This window comes from Brachyistius frenatus, unplaced genomic scaffold (genome assembly GCF_029030835.1).
Source record: "Brachyistius frenatus isolate BFR_SWC_R1_liver_20210118 unplaced genomic scaffold, ASM2903083v1 Contig_27, whole genome shotgun sequence".
In the NCBI taxonomy this organism is placed as follows: Eukaryota; Metazoa; Chordata; class Actinopteri; family Embiotocidae; genus Brachyistius; species Brachyistius frenatus.
This window is the reverse complement of record NW_027210626.1, coordinates 2,880,842-2,901,066: the sequence shown is the minus strand read 5'-3', so window position 1 is coordinate 2,901,066 and position 20,225 is coordinate 2,880,842. Positions and strand designations below refer to the sequence as shown.

The 20,225-nt window shown below is 39.6% G+C and overlaps 1 protein-coding gene across 2 annotated transcripts; it reads left to right on the top strand.

Moving 5' to 3' along the window:
* Positions 1-1,668: 1,668 nt before the first annotated feature.
* On the top strand, positions 1,669-13,825 carry marchf4b (membrane associated ring-CH-type finger 4b). 2 transcript variants are annotated; one of them, XM_069698626.1, is made up of 5 exons: positions 1,669-1,961; positions 2,341-3,040; positions 10,196-10,318; positions 11,107-11,299; positions 13,244-13,825. In XM_069698626.1, the coding sequence occupies exons 2-5, from the start codon at positions 2,618-2,620 to the stop codon at positions 13,657-13,659; spliced, it is 1,155 nt and encodes a 384-aa protein (XP_069554727.1). In that variant the 5' UTR covers positions 1,669-1,961; positions 2,341-2,617; the 3' UTR covers positions 13,660-13,825. The 2 variants fall into 2 exon arrangements, with proteins under 2 accessions (XP_069554727.1, XP_069554726.1); XM_069698625.1 differs by having other exon boundaries at positions 1,671-1,961; positions 10,196-10,351.
* Positions 13,826-20,225: the final 6,400 nt, after the last annotated feature.

Here is a 20,225-nt window from a genome sequence, read left to right as displayed (position 1 = left end):
TTGCACCTGAGATGTGATGTCAAAGTAATCATGACCTGAGAGAATAAAAAAAACAATTCAATCATTCATTCAAGCTACCCAGCTGCTCTGACCAGCCAGCTCATTGCCCTCCCTCCCCTGTGGATGGAGTTTCTGTCCAGCATGCCCTGAACTGTTCATTTTTGTCTCTGAAAATAAGCAAAGTAAAGCTGTTGACATATTGTATAGATAATATTACACACTATTATTCGTGAAACTACCCAAATTAGCTCTATCTTAAGTAGCTTCAACACCAAAAGACTGCTTACATGCATTAGTAGTACATAATATAATAACATAGCACTCTGCAATGGGTCATGTTGCATTATGAGAATACTTCTCCAAATACAGGATTGATAATACCTCTGTAACCTTACTCAAAAATTTGAATTGTAAAACTCCAAAACTTTCATTGTTTATGGACTGCTTAAAAAAACTTGAGTTTCGGCAGAATGATGTCGGTTTTTAGACAACACAAAGATTTAGTTGGTCAGAAAATCTTGATATTGAATAAACCTATATGAGCTTTGGGAAAGTATGACGAAATGTGTGATAGATTGGCTAATTTCTGCTATTTAGAAACCAAATAATTCATGGGTTAATCAAGACATAAGTCAGAGCAGATCATAATCACAATCAGGGTAAGGCAGAGTATGTTACCATGAGGAACGTGCTTTGGTATGCAGCAGCTCTCAGTGCACATCCAACAACAGACATCAAAAGAAGTAGCTTAAAGAGTAAAACACATTCTAGAGGAAAAAACAAGACAGGCCAAAGACTAAAAACAAGATAACAACAGCAACACAAATCTATATACGTTTACCTGTATTTAAAGGTGGTGCCATTAGGACCTCACTGCATGTGCAAATAGATTTAAATTAGATATTGAAATATTTGTCTGCAGTAAAGAATTTAAAACTGTGCATGAATAATGGTATTTAGTAACTGAATTGGAAATTAATCAAATTTCATCTTTGTTAGCCAAGTATGTTTAAGAAATTTCCCTTTGGGTCTAGTGTCTTTCAATGTTGGTCAAACTTTACTGGATTTTATACAAGTAGTGCAAAGATATAAGTGTGCATAGAGTGCTAAAGTGAATATGAATTAACCTCGCAGCAGGCTAACATGATTCAATAATGAAAATAAACATAAGTTGTAGCCCTGCTGCTCAAATGTTCATCAACAACTGGGGTTTGAACACTGTTTTTATTTTGTGTTCCTGACAAGTTATATCGACAAAAATGTGATGCTGCTATTAGGACTTGTATAGCTGCCTAACATTTCTTTTACACCCTTTTAGCCTCCATGATTTTTAATATTTAGTCCACTTTAACCTCATTCATATTTATTTTGAGCTAAATGACACTATCCAGTGGAGATATTATGAATAATTTGTGTTTTCGTAATTTAATTGTTTGATTATCAAGTATTAACTGTAGCCACCAACACCTTAATATTCTCTCTTTTTGCGTTATGTGCAGGAGAAAGCATCTCCCCCTTTGAAAACATTTGAAAAAAAAAACCCATCATTGTCACCTTTAAGTTAATGTCTCCTTGTATTATTTATTCCTGTGTATTAGTCTCAGTCCACAGTTGTAGTAATGAGTTGGCTGCTTGCATCACTGTGCGGTGGTGACGTGTGGCGTCTGGGAGCTGTCCCAGGAATCATGGTGCTGAAGCTGCAGCAGCGATTCAGCAGCCAATGATCACAGGAGAATCCGGGGCTACGGATGCTTTCACCCGGAGTAGGACAGTCCGACAATCGTGTTGGATTTTAACGGGCGGATTTAAAACCTTCTGCTTGTTCTTCGGGCATGGAAATTCGATAATCGGGGATGTAAGCTTCACACATACTTGCCAGCCACCTGCAGTCTCGCTGAAAATCAATGGGAAAGGAAAAAAAAACAACTGAAACTGTGAATCGTATCGGAATCGGTCGCCAGGTAAGACAGATTTTGCTACCTAACATGGCACGCCATCGATTGACTTAATTTGGTGTGAAAGCACTTCGACAGCAATCTGAGCTCTGCTGTTTTGAAACGTGTCTTTCATTGTTGTTGGAATATTTGCATTTGAAGACTGAGTGCTGACATTTTGATTTCTAGTCTATTTCAGTTCATTGTACCACAGGCAGATTTGGCTCTTGGTCTCTTCACTCGTCGTGAATGTGGAGGGAGAAGCCTGTCTTAGATAGTTTATGTTGTACAGAGCAGGCAGACTATTAGGGCCATGAAATGACAGTGGACACTGAGTGAACGGGCCATAGTATTATTACTTGAATGCATTTTCCTATCAGTCTAACATTTGACTTTCCTCTTTTAGCTGTTTCCTTTGTTGAACTTAATGGCTTCAGACACTTGTTTGCATCGATGGAATTTATTTGCCTTTTGCATTTACATCTTCGTGGGAAGACAATAGAACGCAAAGGATTAGAATATATCAGCATAAAAAACTAAAAGGCTGCTTTAAACACTGGAAAAGGCACCCCACTATCCCATCCCACGACATATGAAGAAGTGTTTGCTTATGACGGGGACACACACCGGGTTCTTCCAGCACCTTTGCATGGTGCTGTGAGTTTTTAGCCGGAGACAGCCTGATGCTGCGCAGCCAGGGCATGCTGAAGAGCCGCTGTTGCGTCCTGCTTGGTGACCTGAGGGTGCTCCTGCTCGGGCCACCGGCACCGCCGACACCGCTGCCTCCGCTGACCCCCATGAGTGGCCAAGCTTCGGAAAGCCATGAGACAGGCGTCACCGTCCCCGACAACAACAACACGTTAACGCGGAGCCACCAGCACGCAGGGGACCGGAGTGCCCCACCTGCAACGGGAGCCACCGGGCCATCGGGTGGAGAGGCGGGCTGGGTTGACGCTGCAGAGCTGTCGGCGGCCCTGCGCGGCTGCAGCAGCTCCTCTGATGACTGCTCAAAGGGCAAACTGGAGGAGAGGTTCTCCCTCACCAGCTACTCGGAAAGTGGCTTCAGGACGCCTGTGTGCAGGATCTGCTTCCAGGGACCAGAACATGTAAGTCAATGGAAAAATACATTTATGCCATGTGGTGTTCTTCTAATCCATTAATTAGTATCACTCTCCCACACCTTCTCTCTGAGGATTCATAAAATAATGTTATCTGATCTGAATATTTCATGCCCAAGGAGCAGAGGTTAACTATAGCAACAAGTCCCCCATGCTGTAACCCTGAGGTGGTGGACATGTTGCACATTTTGATCCAAGACTCAGCTCCTCTCTTACAAGCAGGCTTTCTGTTACATGAGGATCCAGTGGTCAAGCTTGTTTTCTTGTGGAAGAAAAAAAAAAACTGGCTCTGTCTTTGGGCAGGCCACACAGCTGGAGAGCCCTCCGAGCAGGGATCCCACTGCATCCTGCGCTCATCCCATTGCATGGCTTGAAAAGACAGCTATAGCGAGCAGTGGGAGGATAATGAAAGACCTTGTCCCTGTGGTAGACAAGTGTGGAGGATACACATACATTCAGTAACAACTCATCATAGCCAAACAATGTGAATTCACACTGAAGCATTAGATGCATGAAAAAAAAAATCTAATCGTACCTCTCACTCTGCTGCTCACCACCTAGAAACAGCAAAAAAACAAAGAATAATAATACGGTGCACACAGAACAGAAGGAAAGAGCCTTCAGGTTAATCGCACCGCATGCCTCCGGCTTTGGGGCCACATTGATGATAATGTCACACTACATCAATCAGGTGAGGAAAATGTGAAAGAAGATAGCGACAAAAAATAAGATTAAATTATATCAGAGAGGCAGACACTTAGCAATTTGCAGATACATTAGTTACACTGTTTGACAGAGCTTTTGAGACCACATTGATGAATATGTCACACCTCACCAGTTGGTAATGGAGGTAGGGAGGTTGTAAAAAAAAAATCAAGAAGCAAGACGACTGAGGTGTAGAGCATAACTTTTTATCTGACAGTCTGTGCTTATGGTTCCTTTACCCAGCCAGCAGATTCACTGTATCATTTCATGGTCAATGCACTTTGTATAGCCTATAATCTGTCTATGTTTCATCAGCTAATTACTCCCAACAGCAATTTTGTGCATCATTCCACCTCTGAGCTCAGACTTTGTAATTGTTACTGACATGGGGTCTAGTTATGAGATCGGAAGACAAGGCCTCATCCTTGTTTTTTTTCAAAAACTCCACAGATAGTCAGCAGACTCTGCTGCGCATATAAAGTACTGCCTTCAAAATGTGCTGTATTTCCCATGGCCTCCTCCAACACATCTCATTAATGCTTCCTTGAGACATTGCAGCAAGTCAATAGTACTTGATTTCATGTTGTCTTATCATTATGCAAGTTTTTTATCTCTCACCGGCCTTCCTCTTGCTGTCGACTCTGAGTTGTTGGTTTGGGTGAGGTCCAGATATGGATCTGCTGAGGTGTAAATGGGCACAAGGAGAATGAGGCTCCATTTGAGAAGAGAGATGAGTGGACTGTCTGTGTGTCACATGCAGTGGGGACATTAGTTATCCTCTATTCTCCCTTAGCCTCCAGGATGTCACATAGACCAAGGCAGCCAGTATCTGATCTGACAATCCACCTCCAAAACACTTCCATCCCCAAGGCTGAGAGAGTCAAGACAGAGTGAAGAAAGGGAGCAAAAGACATAGCTTTCCTCAAGCATCCCACTAGGAATGGGCCTTGAGTGTCTGAGAGAGGCAACCACTGAAAAATGTTTGTGCACTGATTTAATATGACACCGAGCAATGTAATAAGTCTGTGTAATCGAATCCCTGTCCGTGTTTTTGAGGTGAGATTCATAACCAAAGCCCTGTTGTTTCTGAGGATAGATTCACATTTTTCTTTCTAAATTTGTCTCAATACTCGAATGTTCAAATGTAGATTTAAAGAGGCATTGGCCACTGTAATCATTCCTCTTCACACACACACTATGAAGCGATCCCTTCAGAAGCCTGCAAGCTAAAATCAAGAAGAATCACAAGAGTATGAAATTCCCTCAATGGGATACTATCACTTCTCCACAGCTCAACAGAGAGACACTGTGCAGCATTTCACATTACATTCATGGTAACTGTGGATAAGACTTTTGATTGCACTACTCAAAAACTGTAAATGTTGCTCTCCATCTCTTACACTGAAATCATCATAGGAAGGTATCACTTAATGGCCAGTATGGACAGGAGGAATGATTATACTGACAAATAACTCATGCATATACTGTGTGAGCATGGGAGTTATTTATTGAGACAGATTTGGGAAAAAATAAACTTAACTAATTCTTTAAGTGACACCACTATTGCTTGAGACACATAATGTACAATATAATAAACAGGTGATCTAATGTCAGATTTTTACCTAAATTCTTCAGGTTATTCAGCTACTTTTTTATAAACAGCTGACACTAGAAATATTTTACTCTATTATCAGTTCTATTTAGCTTCACAGAGGACTCTGCTTGCTTTATTCAGGCTTCTTCTTTCAGACTTAATCTTGACACTGTTGCTCAAAGAATAAGCTATTTTTCTTCTGTATTTTTGGATCATAGAGATTTCTAGGAAGTATTCGTGCAGGGCACAAACTTGTAAAGGAAACATAAAAAGTAATATATAACAAAAAAAAAAGTCATGGCATATTTCCATGAGGAATCCTGAAGCATCATGAACTACAGTCTTGTCTTAACTTCAGCTGTATGTTGGAGGTATACGAGTCTCTGCAGCTTAGAAAAGAAAAAAAACATCTGCTTTCCCTCTTAAGTCGTATCACGGATAATGCACTGGCACAGCATGTTTGTCTGAGGCACGATGAGAAGCCTCGAGGGGTCAAGTTAGCATTGTTCTTCCTATACAGCGCAGAGGCACTATGCTTTCTGTATGCCATCACAGACGGGATGGCTGCTCTGCCATTTGTCGGGAATGGGATATAAACAAGTTATATAAGCACATGACATTTTTTGGCTTTGCTGAGGTCTGTCTATAGGAGCTGTGAATTCATAAACTTAAATTAGAAACCCTTGTTTCTCTTTTACCCAATTTCCTTTTAAGGAGTCATTAACTGTCCCTACAGGCCCAAGTGTTCCTGTAAAACCAGCAATGAGTGGAACGACGTTATAGCTAAATACATTTGAAATTATATAACCTTCAATTAAATTTTACTTGAACTTTTCCCTCTAACTTGTTGAATATGATTGCAATGTAGAGTATATATGAAGCTGTTTTTCAGATGACTGCAGGTTTTTATAGAAGAACTGCTTGTGGCGTGAATATTATTGGTCATTGTAAAAATCACTTTCATTCCATTTATGTGCGAGCTAGTTCATTACACTACAATTTCCCTTTGCTTAGAGTTAATGGAGTTCACTTCCATTGATTCCAGACCCGTAAGAAATGCGTATCGCCGTCTCTAATTTATTTTCACGTCATCATATATATCAGGAGAGGATCTAATTTTATAAGGAGAAAATAGGTGTTCTGGGAAAACACAGCTCAGAGAAATGGAATAAAACAGCTAAAGTTATCAGACGTATCTTTTTAAGACATTGTTCTATTGTGGGGGGTTTTTCAGTGATTATTTCTGTTTGATCAACAAAAGGACATTTAGTTATCACTTTCTGTATGCGTGTGCTGTAGTGCCACGTTTGTTATCGGTCTCTCTTGCTCTTTCTCCAGCCTCAGTTGTATTGGAATGATCTAGGTTTCAGCTCTTGGCTGCCATCAGGCCAGTCACAGTGAGCGGCCTGAGTCCCACTGGACTCGGCAGAAGTGTTCTGGTGCTCCTGCCAATACACTCCCACCCTGGCCATCTGTAGATGGGCCTTTTCTCCTCTAACTCCCTGCTTTTTTCCCTCTCTTCTCATCAACCGGGGTGCTGTTCCGTCTGTCTGAGATGTCAGCACAATAAAGGCGTGCAGAAATAATTTGGAAACTTAATGTTTTGCTGTTGTTTTTTTACTGTATTTTGCATTGCTTCCTATAATCTTTAGACAGAGAGGGAATACTGAATTATCAATATCTTAGAAATGAAATGCCTCAGCTTGGAGATAGGAGAAGGGGAGGGGGGATTTCTTACAGCAGACAGTTAGTCGATTTATTTTTTTCATTCACTAGAGGCTTTTTATTCAGTCCCATTAAGATTAAAACATCTATACAAGAAGGTCATGATATGAATTATATAGATCCACGTTTCTTTAGTGCATATCAGGACCTAAAAAGGGTGGTATGCTTACATCATCTTTTGGGTCATCATCAATATCCAATATGACAAGATTAGTAATATATTTTAATGAGCTTGGGGCCCAGGGTGAGATTATAAAACCCTCATCTGTTCCTCAGGCTGAGTACAGCTTAAGGAGAATGGATGGTTAAGAATATGGCCGAGCACATATTGCTCCTAAGTGAAAACCGTGTGATGCCAAATTTAGTGAACGTCAAGGTTTCACTTCAGTTGAAGGATTTAAGAGAGTATGACGGGCTGAAAACCCAAAATGTTTTGGTTTTCTAAAATGTTGTAGCACTGAAATGAGTAAGTTGAAAACAAGATGGAAAGGCTAAAAAAAATACAAGGGCTGCTAAATCTCAGCTGCTTCACCTGACAGCAGTGATATTTTCAGTGATGCAAGAGTTAACCACCGTTGACCTCCGAGCATATACAGACCTTTACTTCAACTGTGTTAAGGTGTTGAAGCAAAGGTCATGGCTGTGACTCAACTCGTGTACTTTGGTTAGTAGATTTACATGTAGCCCTTTACATGTCAGCACACTTACTTGCGTAGTGTGTGAATTTCGACACAGTATTATTGTCTCAAATTCCACATGGCCATTGTTCACTCACTGGAAATAATGGCAGCAACATTTAAAAGCATCACTTACCAACATATCTTCCAGCTTTTAGTCATTTTACTCCTAAATCTGTTTAACGTATGCTGCTGGCTTCTATCCTACAGCAGTGTAGTGGTACTTGGTGCAAAACTTGTTTTTTTAAAGTGCAGTTTTTTACAACAGCTGCAGGTTCCTCGACCGCCAATTTCAGGAGCTTGAAAATAGGTTGGTGGTCCCTACTCTTTCACTATGTTGCCAAGGCGGTGGCCATTCATATTCAATATATTTTACACCATCCAGCCTTGGATGCCACCTTACGTGTTCATGTAAAGGCACTCAAAATAGCAAGTTTAGTATGCGTATTTGAGACTCACCCATGGTATTATCTACTTGGTCTCTTTAACATACCGTCTAAGACCATCGACAGGTTAAACACACAACACAGGCATTGTTATTCTGATATTCAGTTACATCAAACACACTGTGTGTGGCTGTCACCAAGCTGACACAGGATTTGAAATGCCCTCAGTTACGCTGACATCTGGATTGACTGACAGCAAGTTCAAAAAATGTCACTGAAAGATGACATGTTTGTATAGAAACCATACTTTTTACAGTAAGTATTGGATCTTGTTTAAAATTGTCTCCTGAATACAGAACAACCAGACGCAAGATTTTAAGTTTAACATCAACTCTATACGTTAAGGTGCAGAGAAACAAGGCAAAGATATAAAGAGAAGGGAGGAAATGGCCTGAAGTCACCATATTTATAACTATACAGGAATATCTATGTATATATGACAACTCTATTCATTTCAGGAGCTGTCAGTATAATGTATTTTGCAGTTTTGTTGGGATTTTTTCTTTCACAGAAGCTTCAGTCACTAATCCTCCACTTTCAGCAGTACTAGTAATCAAGTATTTTGCCTGTCAACTAGGTGTAAGGTGCTGTTTTCATTTCACACCTGAACTGGTGCTCTGCTTTAATAAGACTGATGCTGTATACTCAATGTGAGTGAGTGAGTGTGTGTGTGTGTGTGTGTGTGTGTGTGTGTGTGTGTGTGTGTGTGTGTGTGTGTGTGTGTGTGTGTGTGTGTGTGTGTGTGTGTGTGTGTGTGTGTGTGTGTGTGCCTGCTTGCTTAACAGTGCACAAAAACCATTTGGAAAGTCAATAAGCTATGTACAGAGGTACAAAAAGCAGCAAAGAAATATAAATATACTGTGTTTGTATACTATATTGAATGTTAAAGCGTTACTGCAGGTGGTAAATAAGATGAGTAAACTAAGAATTGTTTGCCAGTCAGTGACTGCTGAGTAGCCTCAGAAAGGCTAAATAACAACAACGTAGGGTCCTGTTTCAAAAACAAATTCATACATTTATTAAACAAGTGCACCAAAACAGCAGCTTTTGGAGCTTGTGGACATTTTAAAATGTCCTCTTTCCGCAGTTAAAATCAACGTCTGCCGAGACCCAACCTAACGTTAGCGTTATGCTATGTCCCGTCAACCTATGTGGCTGAACACAGGCAAATTTGATTTCTAAAATGTTTTCATGGTTGAAAGCTAATTTTTACATTGCCCAGTATTACGACAAAGTGTGTAATACACCCACCATACCACTGGAGGGGAGCTAGTCCTTGCGAAAGATAACATAACATAAATTGTGGACTTCCACCCAGGAGGTGATGCAGATTTCTTTTAAGTAATATAGTTTTGTTTTGTAATCCTAACGACATATTTTTTTCCCCAAACCCTAAGCACGTGTTTTGTTTTGTTTTTCGAACACGAGCCATGTGCTTTTCTTCCTGCATGGTATTTAACTAATGAGCCAAAGCCGTGACTCTGACACACTGTCCTCTAGGGGACTGGCAGGTGTACTACACGATTTGGTGTGATACCGAGTTGTTTTTACATCGCTGTAATGTGATGTTTATGTGTAATAACTGTTGTCTGTAATAAGATCAAATTAAATTAAAATGTTTTAGACATGGGCCAGTTAAGAGTGCAATTGTTCGGTCGCTCAGTAAGGCTCTTGCAAACCACAAGGAGGAGGCACGCGTCCTATCTTGGCGATGCAGTTTGGAGTATCAGTGCTGCAGGCAGATATTTCATCTGAATCCCTCCCTCGAGTATTCTGCTCATAAGCACGGAAACGTTGCAATTCTCAAATTTTGTAGAGCGGTATTTTTGTTACATTTTTAGCTTATTCTGAAAATGTATTAAAATATTCCTCAGTACAATGCTGTATTTCCACTGAAAGAAAACATGCAGTATATTTATGCACTAACTTGGAAGGAATTATCAAAATCTCTTGTAATGGGCGGCATGTATTGAATGACTCAACGTCTTTCCTGCAGGGGGAGCTCCTGAGCCCGTGTCGGTGCAGTGGGTCAGTGCGCTGCACCCATCATCCCTGCCTCATCAAATGGATCAGTGAGAGGGGTTCCTGGGCCTGTGAGCTCTGCTACTACAAATATCAGGTCATTGCCATTAGCACCAAGAACCCACTACAGGTGAGCTGTGGGTGTAAAAATCACACCGTAGAAATTTAGAGGGGGAAAAAAGCTGGGTGACAAGCTACGATTTTTATTAGGTTGTGCAAAAAAATATTTACAAATTAGGAATTATTACCAAGTGGAGTAATGAAAAATGTATGTTAGGAGATATGTTATGTTTGTTAGGAGAATGAAACTTTTCCTCTGGGATTCATTTAGAAGCTTTTCTGGTTTTCATAGAAGAATTTATTTTGGAACGTAAAACCTAAAACACTGTTTTCAGAAAAGACTGAGTAACTGCAGCTGCAGCTCTGCTTTGATCATAAATTGAGGAATTCAGAAAAAAATGAAAGATTTTGAATTAAACAAAGCTTTTCCCCTTTGATTCTTGGAACAGAAAGCTTGCAGAAGCAATGTTTCTCTCAAGTTTAGACTTTGGTGACAGGATCTATGAGAGTGAAACATGTTTTTTTTTTTTTTTAGGTTTTTCCTGGCAACACTGATGTGTGAAAGACTTTTTGATTTTGTAACTCATAGAGTTGATACTAAAGCATGATGCTTTTATTGGAGTCAAATAAATATATATCTGACAATTAGCTGGATTAATTTATAATGTGAATTTTTCTGTTGATTTTTTTTACCTATAAATTTGATAATGTTTACATCTTTTTTTCTTTGTGTTTATTTGCTTTTGGCCTCTATCAGTACTGAGTCAAGTCAAAAGAGAAATAAGACAAAAAAAAAAAACTAATCTGTACTGTGTCTTCTTGCAGTGGCAGGCCATCTCCCTGACAGTAATAGAGAAAGTGCAGATAGCAGCAGCCATCTTGGGGTCCTTGTTCCTGATGGCCAGCATCTCCTGGCTGGTGTGGTCATCTTTTAGCCCGTCGGCCCGCTGGCAGCGTCAAGATCTGCTCTTCCAGATCTGCTACGGCATGTACGGCTTCATGGATGTCGTCTGCATCGGTGAGGTGTTAATGCGATAACACTGATTACTGTCAAATTAAATGTTTACACTTCCTCTTGGAATGAGTTGGAGCAATTTTACAATTGAGAATAATAATACATGTTTTCCAGTCTGCTCACATTAATCAAGCTGCTTTCAACAGGCAAAAGTAAATATCAAAAGTGTTCAGCAGAGTCAGTAATCATACCTGACGTCTGTCCACAAATTATTGTGAAAGCCATGAACAATTTACACTATTGACAATCAATGCAATTAATCTATAGAGCACAGTTAGCTGCTTCAAAGCAATATTCAGAGTGTGGAGACTAAATAGGCTCAATAATTGATTACATACATGATTGTTTTGCCAAATAATGAATATTTCGGTAATATTGTATTTATTCCAGTTACTACATAAAACATGCTGAAATGCTGCATTAAAGTTTACTTTATAAATCAAACTTAAATGTTCAGAAGTCCGTTTTTGCACCAACTGAAGTCATTGCATACACTAAAATGTATTTCAATATATGATAAAAAGCTGCAAAACCAAATTCAGGCAAACTTTGAGGACCATTGCGCACTGTTATAACACAGTGAAAAAAAAAACGTTTTGTGAATTTGTGTGTGTGTCCAAATGGAAACTTAAAGCATCCGTTTTAAGCCGGCTGTCCTTCTCCGGAGCTCTCAAGAGCCCACGTGTCTTTCATGATTGTGTGATGGAATCTCACATTAAGAAAAACTCTTGACTGCCACTGCAGCAGACAGCAGGCTGAGAGGAAGAGGAGATTGATTGTCTCCGGTTTGGTGGTGGGGATTGACTGTGGAGTCATTAACTCTGCACTTTACGGAGATTAACTTGTCACCTGGTAGATGTTAAAGAGCAAAGACCTGACTTTCACTTATCCACAAAGTCCAGAGTAGGAGGAAAGCAGAGTTAAGTAAAAGCGACACCATTTTTTTCAATAAACTGCTGTCACTAAGGTCGTTGCCTTATGTAACAGCTCATATAACGGGGCAATGTGACAGACTACTAAACTGCAATAAAATACTTTGTTTATTACAATTGCTTATCTGTATGATGGTCTACGTACACTTTAACATCCCCCCATTTCTCATATATAAGCAGCATATGAACATAATAGATTTAAAACACACTACAATGCCGTTATAAAAAAGATTTAAGGACATTTTAGGTGTTTTAATGGACAGTATTCCTGACCATTACAATGTCTCCCATCACGAACATATATTTTATACTATTACAACTGTTATATTATAATGCCATTCATTAATCTTTTTATTATGCAAGTATCCAGCTCTGGATGCAGGAGGAGTTTAAGTTTTTGACAATAACCTGAAAAAACACTTAAAAAGACCTTATACATGCTTAAAACGACAATAAAGTGTGTAATAAGGAATATTCAATATTTGTATGTTGCTTATAAATACAAAATGGAGGGTAAAATAAAGTAGTATAAATAAGTATACTAAACAAACCATGCATAGCTTCCTGTATTACCTTTTGGAAGACTTTCATGTGAAAAAGCTGCAGTAAAATCAAGGTTCATGCATCTGTTGTTACAGATTGATTTCAATTTTCTAGATACTGAGTGCAATGAACATGAATCGATAAGCAATTTTGAACTGAGATAAGATGTTATCGAACAACCCCAGAGAACAGATGCATCATTTCTGCTAACCTAAATCTAAAAGTGGCGAGTATCGCTGTGTCAGATGTTGCTCCATGTCTCTGCTTTTTCCAAGAAATAAAGATCTTATCTGAGGGTTGTGGTGTGGCACTTTAGAGATGAGTTGTTTTGTTCTGCTTCTGCCTCAGCTAATACTTCCTGCAGGCTTTAACACACTGAATCTTACACTGCAGGGAGATATATCACTTTGTAGTGTCATTACGACTGCTGCCAGACAGTGACATTGTCTAACTGATGTTCTGCTCTCCACAGCATTAATTGTCCACGAGGGACCTTCTGTGTTTCGTATCTTCCACCGCTGGCAGGCTGTGAACCAGCAGTGGAAGGTCCTGAACTATGATAAGTCTTTGGACAGTGGCGACCTGAAGGCCACCACTGCAGACAGGACTCTGTCTCAGCCCAGCCAGGGCTACCAGACTGGGGTAGGAGTGTCCACCTCCACCTCCTCGCTGATGGTGGTGGCCTCCACAGCCGCCGGCACCACCTCCACGATCATGGTGACGGCCGCGGGAGGACTGGGGACAGAACTGGACCCCAACAGCGCAGTGCCAGACCAACACTGTCCCTACAACATCCTCCACCTGCTGAGCCACCTGAGGCCGCCAGAGGCCCGCAGCCAACCCAGCAATAGCACAAGAGAGCTGGTCATGAGAGTCACTACAGTCTGAGGAGTCCGATGAGGCCTTATCTCACATGGAGGGGAAAGATTTATGAACCAGCTGACAGTTGAAAAAAGGTCCTATCTTAACTGCACTGGATTAATATGTTCCTGTTTGTTTCAAAATGCATCTCTGATGTCCTTACATTGATTGAATAAAAGTGGTTTGATTTACAGATTTGGTTGGAAACATTTCATTTTGAGGATTTGGGGAAAAGGAAGACTTTCAGTGAAGTGCATGGACGGTCCAAGACGGTCAATATTTTCACTATTATATTTTTTTTAGCCATAGCCATAATTTTTCTGACACAAACAACCCGTCTGGCAATTTAAAAAAGCCAATAAGCAACAAAGCTGCATCTCCACTGCTGATACCGATTCTACTCTACTCGCTTTTGGCATCAGGTACTTTTCTAGACGTAATTTTTACTGCAATTATTACCCCCTCAAGGCGGTGGCGTTGCTATAGCAATGATGCATGAAACCGCCGGGACATCATTTTCAAAATTCCTTCAACAAAATCAGTCACACTGTGGAAGTTTGTGGTCTGCAGTGTTTCAACATCTCAGCTCGCTTGGAACCTCATCAAAGGCGAAACTAAAATAATATCAGCTACCAGATACCATCAGAGAGAGCGTTCAGCCAAGTCGAGCCGAGCCAAGCCGAGCTGAGCTGAGCCGATACTGTCAGTAAAGAATGGGTTTAGGTTCCTGTTCATTAATTGTTAACATTTGTATCTGGACGTGTGTCTGCGATGCAAAAGAACTCAGAGAGCTCAAACCAAAATGGCACAATCCTCTAAATTAGATTGAACAACAGAAAATGTCTGGAAGTTTTAAATATTCATCCAAATTTCAGTCAAAATAGTGACAGACCTACGTAGAATGCATTTAGATTATTATTATTTTTTATTATAGGTCAAAATAATACTATTGGTGATGTACATGACACACTATGGGTTTTTGTCCATTGTTCTGATGCTTTGTTGTGTTAAGACTGCAAATACAAAGATGCAGCACTCAAAACGTGGAATGTATTTATATCAACTTAAGGTTTTCAGATATTTCTTATCTAAATATCCCTCTGAAATAACGTTTTACTGATGAAGAATGAATCACCATTGCACATTTCCACACAGAAATGTGGCTTCAATCGTATGTAGTACAGCAGTTTAGCTGATACTCTGAATCTGGTGCAAGAAAATCAAATGTCTCCTCTGCGATCTTTAACATTCACAAAGGTAAGACATTATTTTTCTAGATTTTGCAAACCTCTCGTGCAGGTCCGGCCCACTTAAGTCAGACTGCTGATGATCACACTGCAGCAAGATGTCAACAATTGAATTTGTCACACAAAGATTTTCTATCCAAGGTTCATGATCAAAGAAAATATGACAATAGGTGTGATATGGATTAAACTGTTTGGCCCACCAAGATGTGGAGAAGTAAACAGGTAACCTAAAATTATTTATTGTTATTATTTATAGCAAAAACAATTGTTACCACTACATCAAAGCCGGTTTGAAGCACTATTTTAAAAAAATAATACAATTTTGTTTCTACTGTCTTTGATGGGCCTTTTTTTTTTAAAGCATTTTCTTTTCAGACACTATCATGTGATTTTTGTTGATTGCAGGAAGAATCTTGAAAACAAATTTGTTGTGTTTGAGCAACTTTAAAAAAAAAAATAAACTGAGTGAGGGCTTTTACATTGTTTGTAACGATGCAGCTGAACAATGGAAAGAAGCTGCAAAGAAGTCATGCGCTGGTTTGTTCGATTGTTTCTGCAAGCATTCCCTCCCTATTCATGAAATCACATTCCTGCTTCAAAGCTGGTGGTGTCACCTGCAGTCTATTAGGCACACATTCATCTTCACATTTGGCTCACAAAGCCAGTGATTTCCTCATCTCTCAGCTCTCAGATTCAGATATGCTCTTTCATATCTCTTCATGTCTCTTGTTTCATGTCCATGAAGGATCAGCTTTGTCTCAGGGGCTACCAGATCTCCTTAACTATGTTATGGGAGGGAAGAAATGCTGTTAGAAAACATCTTCATAGCGGCGTGTGGTGGCTATTGATGTTACCTCTTGTGTTTTTTCCACAACAGACTGACACTGGAATACTGGAAAGTGACGGCATTGTGCAGTAATATGCAGTCTCTCATTCGGATAGCACGTTGATGTAAATATTATCCATTACAAGCAACATCATTGTGTAAAACGTTTTTCAGGAACTCTGCCTCAGATGCCTTTGAGCCTTTTCCAACATGCATCACATTAAAACACATCATTAGTTTAAAAATGCCTCTGATATGAATGATATGGATTCATTTAAGTGAAGCTGGCGCTTAAATTGATACTGTTTTCTACTACTAAGTTCTTGCAGTGAAGCAATGTAAACTTATACAACGCCTTTGTGACACTCGTTTAACAATTATTTAACGATAAATGATTCCATGTGTATTGATTTGCTGTCAAAATGCATACTCAAGGATCTGCTTTCTTTTTAGCCTTTAGCATTATTTTTTATTGTTAATGCGTTTAATCTCCACATTAATCTCCACTTGGTGGATCTGCTGTCGTACAATCCTGCTTTCCTTCATCATAATCAAACGCCAGGAGTACAGTATCTGCAGAGAACCAGGTAGCTCCATGGTTTTCTACTGAATTATTTAAACCATGAAGTGCTGATATCAATGGGTCGGAGCTGCTGTACGAGAACCAACTTGCAAGGAGCTGAAAGGTTGCAGAGAGTTCACCATTAATGTGCCTCTTTGAATTCGCAGACGCACAAACCTAGCTTTGATAAAACACCAGAATGCACAGGAATTTATAATCTGACTATCTTTCAGGATTGATGTGTTGCACACATTTCCCGCACTATTAGAATCTTGAACTGTGCTCGAATGTTGCACATGTTAAGATCATGCTTATTAAACATGGGTCATATTAAAATTCAGTTCAGATTCAGATTCCTGGGGCAGAGAGTATGAAGTCAATTACTTAAAATGTTGCCTTGTCAATGCAAATAATATTTCTGTTCTTAAAACCATTTCACATCCTTTGGATTATAGTTTTTAGGTTTAATTTTTTTAGATAACCTCCACTTTGGAGTTTTTAGCCTGAAGAAATCCAGACTGTTAATGGAACTCAATCAGATTTTATATCCAAATTAAAAGCTTTTAGTATTTCTGATATTTTTGCTCTTTGTGAAGCATGAACATGTAAAATGAACATGAACCTGTGATTTCTGGTTGGTACATCGTGACACGATTACTTTCATTTGCAGAAAATTGACCTCCGAAAAATGAGTTTTTGCAGACTGTATAGAACACTGAACCTTTGAAATGGAATAAATTGCATACAGCTAATATGCTATTCATGCAGATTGTCTGAAGTCTGAATCACAAGAGAAGAAAGTGCTGCATTCACTCTCTGCATCTTCTTCTGACACTGAAAATGAAAAGGAGCCTTTTGAAGAGCTGCCTTTTTTGTTGGGCTGGAGATGAATTGACAGGTATTATAGAGGAGATAGAAGCATCTACAGTCAGAGACAAATTGGCGGAGAGTAGCCTTAACGCGTTTGGGTAAGACTCTACCTCCTTTTAAATGCAGAGAGGCGTCTGTCCTTCTTCCGTAACCGCTTGTTCCTCTTCAGGGTCAGAGGCTGCTGAAGGCTGATGAACCATTCACTGGGCGATTCTCTGAAAAACAGACCTATGGGCAATTTAGAGGTTGTACAGTTGTTGTTGCTGTGGGAGGAAAAGCGGAGGACTCAGAGGAAACCTACACACACACGCAAACACAGGAAGAAACTCCAAACAGGAAGACAGAGCAGAGATTCACGCCCAGGATAGCTGAGATGACATAAGAATCCACTGAGTCACAACCATGCCTCCTTTTAAAGACTTTAACTGTGTCAGAAAAAAAACCCTCATATTACTTTATCTGGGATCTTTTATTATGTTTAAATAGACTTTTACACGAGTGGATCCAATTGACAAGATGAAATTTGTTTTATACTTCACTTGTCAAAAATAATCATCAGCGCTAGAAATGATTCTCCGTCACATGTTTTTGCAGCAGCTTGTGTTCACCCCCTGGTGGCTCATTCATACACTGCTCTTGACGACATTCAAAAACAGGTTCTCACAACATTGATATTGATACTAAACTGTGGAGGTGTAGGCACAGAGTTAAAGGTCTGTAACTCTCAGTATGCACCTTCAACATTGCTGCAACTGCAAGAGGGATCGGCAGCGTAAACAGTGTTGTCCATCTGTGCGATCATGACGATACAGTTTAGAAAATCACAAGTGGCGGTGCCTCAGGATGTTTACTCAGGCTCTTTTGCTGTAAACATCATTTGAATTTGAATTGCTTGAGTGTTTTTACTGAATCATTATTTGCGTGGCCTTGCTATGCTTAAATGTAAATAATGTAAAGTACTTATGGCTTTGACATTGCACATCTGACAATCAGGAGCTTAGAAATATTGGAGGTCACAAGTCCTCCTAGCCCACCCAACAACATTAAAGCACCTAAAATGAAAGATTTTAGTTATACCTTATGTCAATTTATTTTCGAGCATAAATGTTTTTAGTGGGGTTTCAAAGCATTGGCAGGAATCTTTGACAATACCTACCACACTTACGTTTCAACTGTAGGACCAAAACTCCACCCAGGCTGCTAAAATCCAACAAATTTAAATAAAACAAATCAGGATCCTTTTGAACTCATTTGTGTTGAAATAAAGCTATGTACAAAATATTTAAAATTTCTTTACTTTGCTGCCATCAAGTCGTAGTGTCAAGAGTGATGCCGTTGCAGAAACTTACTGTGCTCCCTTCATGACTGATTTATTTTTCTATAAACCAAATGATAATTTGAAAAATGAACTCTTTAATGCAGTACTTCTACTTGTGAGGATGGTGGTTTGATTTCAGTTTATGTTGCAGTTCAATAGGGCAAAGAACCCAGAAGCCAACAAAATCCAGGCACTTGGCAAAGCTGACAATATACTGACGAAGACACAAAACTGGAGGAAAACTGAGGTTTGAGCTCCAAGAGACGAAGACTTATGACCCACACACTGGGAGTGTCCCACTGGCCAAACCCCAAAGCCCACCCGCGCACACTCACGCACTCTGAGGCGCGTCCCCGGTGAGTCCGTGATGGTTTATGGTTGTCCTACTGTCACATCATCGAGTATGGGAGTCTGTGAGGAGTCTGTGCATGTTGAGCCCTTTAAGCACCCTTTCCGTAAGTCCGCATTTCTGCAGACTTTGTCTGAGGGAATTACCCATAGTTCATAGCAAAATTTGCCACGTATTAAACGTGGTCGTCTTCTCTCCAATAAAGTCCAGATACAGCTGGAGCCTTCTCGTATCTATCTATCTATCTATCTATCTATCTATCTATCTATCTATCTATCTATCTATCTATCTATCTATCTATCTATCTATCTATCTATCTATCTATCTATCTATCTATCTATCTATCTATCTATCTATCTATCTATCTATCTATCTATCTATCTATCTATCTATCTATCTATCTATCTATCTATCTATCTATCTATCTATCTATCTATCTATCTATCTATCTATCTATCTATCTATCTATCTATCTATCTATCTATCTATCTATCTATCTATCCATCTATCCATCCATCCATCCATCCATCCATCCATCCATCCATCCATTCATTCCATTATTATTTAAAAAAAAAAAAAAAAAAATTGGGGCGGGGGGGCATTTTCCAATGATGATGCAGGCATGGTTTGATTTAGCCTTTTATACTATTTCAGCCTTCATGAACTCAAACACTCAAACACAAGTCAGTGAGAGTTAGAGTTTAGAGTTCAGCATTTAGGGATTAGCATTTAGGGTTTAGAGTTTAGAGTTTAGAGTTGGGGAAGCCAGGTGATGAGGGCGAGCAGGAGGCTGGGCAGGACCGAGGACCTCTGGTGGGTGGAAGGAGTGACACTGGGAAGAAACTGAAGAACTGAAAGGCAGTGTCACTGTGATTTTTCCAGTTGGTTCAGTGCTATGAAATGCCACTGGGGTTGTCAGGTTACTCTGAGGCTTCGACTTCACTCAAGTCTACAACATTCGACATAAAACAAACGGACTCACAGGATCTCTGACATTTCTTGAATATTCATTAAAAGGATGGGCTAACTGATTACTGTAAAGATCCAAAACTGTGACACTTAGAAAATAATAGAACTAAATCATGCTCAAAAACTGTTTGGTTGGAGGCATTTCATTTTTAACTGCATTACAAATTATCATTACAACTATCAATTATCAGAAATCACACTTAGACTAGCTTCTACGGGCAGAAAGATCAAAACCGTGACAGTGTATTGACAACACTTTATTATATTGTATAAATCCAATATACAGTGAACCCTCGCTATAACGCGGTTCACCTTTCACGGTCTCGCTGCTTCACGGATTTGCATCATGCATTGAAATCACATTACGACTATATGTAACGTAGATATATTTAATGTCCAGTTCTATCTATTTCAATTGTAAAATAAAGGTTACTACTTCACGGATTTCGCCT

What these genes read in the sequence shown, in the direction of transcription:
- marchf4b (XM_069698625.1), top strand. Translation starts at nt 2,618, where the DNA reads ATGCTGCGCAGCCAGGGCATGCTGAAGAGCCGCTGTTGCGTCCTGCTT. An exon ending in GCTTCCAGGGACCAGAACAT is followed by an intron (nt 3,041 to 10,195) that starts GTAAGTCAATGG and finishes TCTTTCCTGCAG; the next exon opens with GGGGAGCTCCTGAGCCCGTG. An exon ending in GCACCAAGAACCCACTACAG is followed by an intron (nt 10,352 to 11,106) that starts GTGAGCTGTGGG and finishes GTCTTCTTGCAG; the next exon opens with TGGCAGGCCATCTCCCTGAC.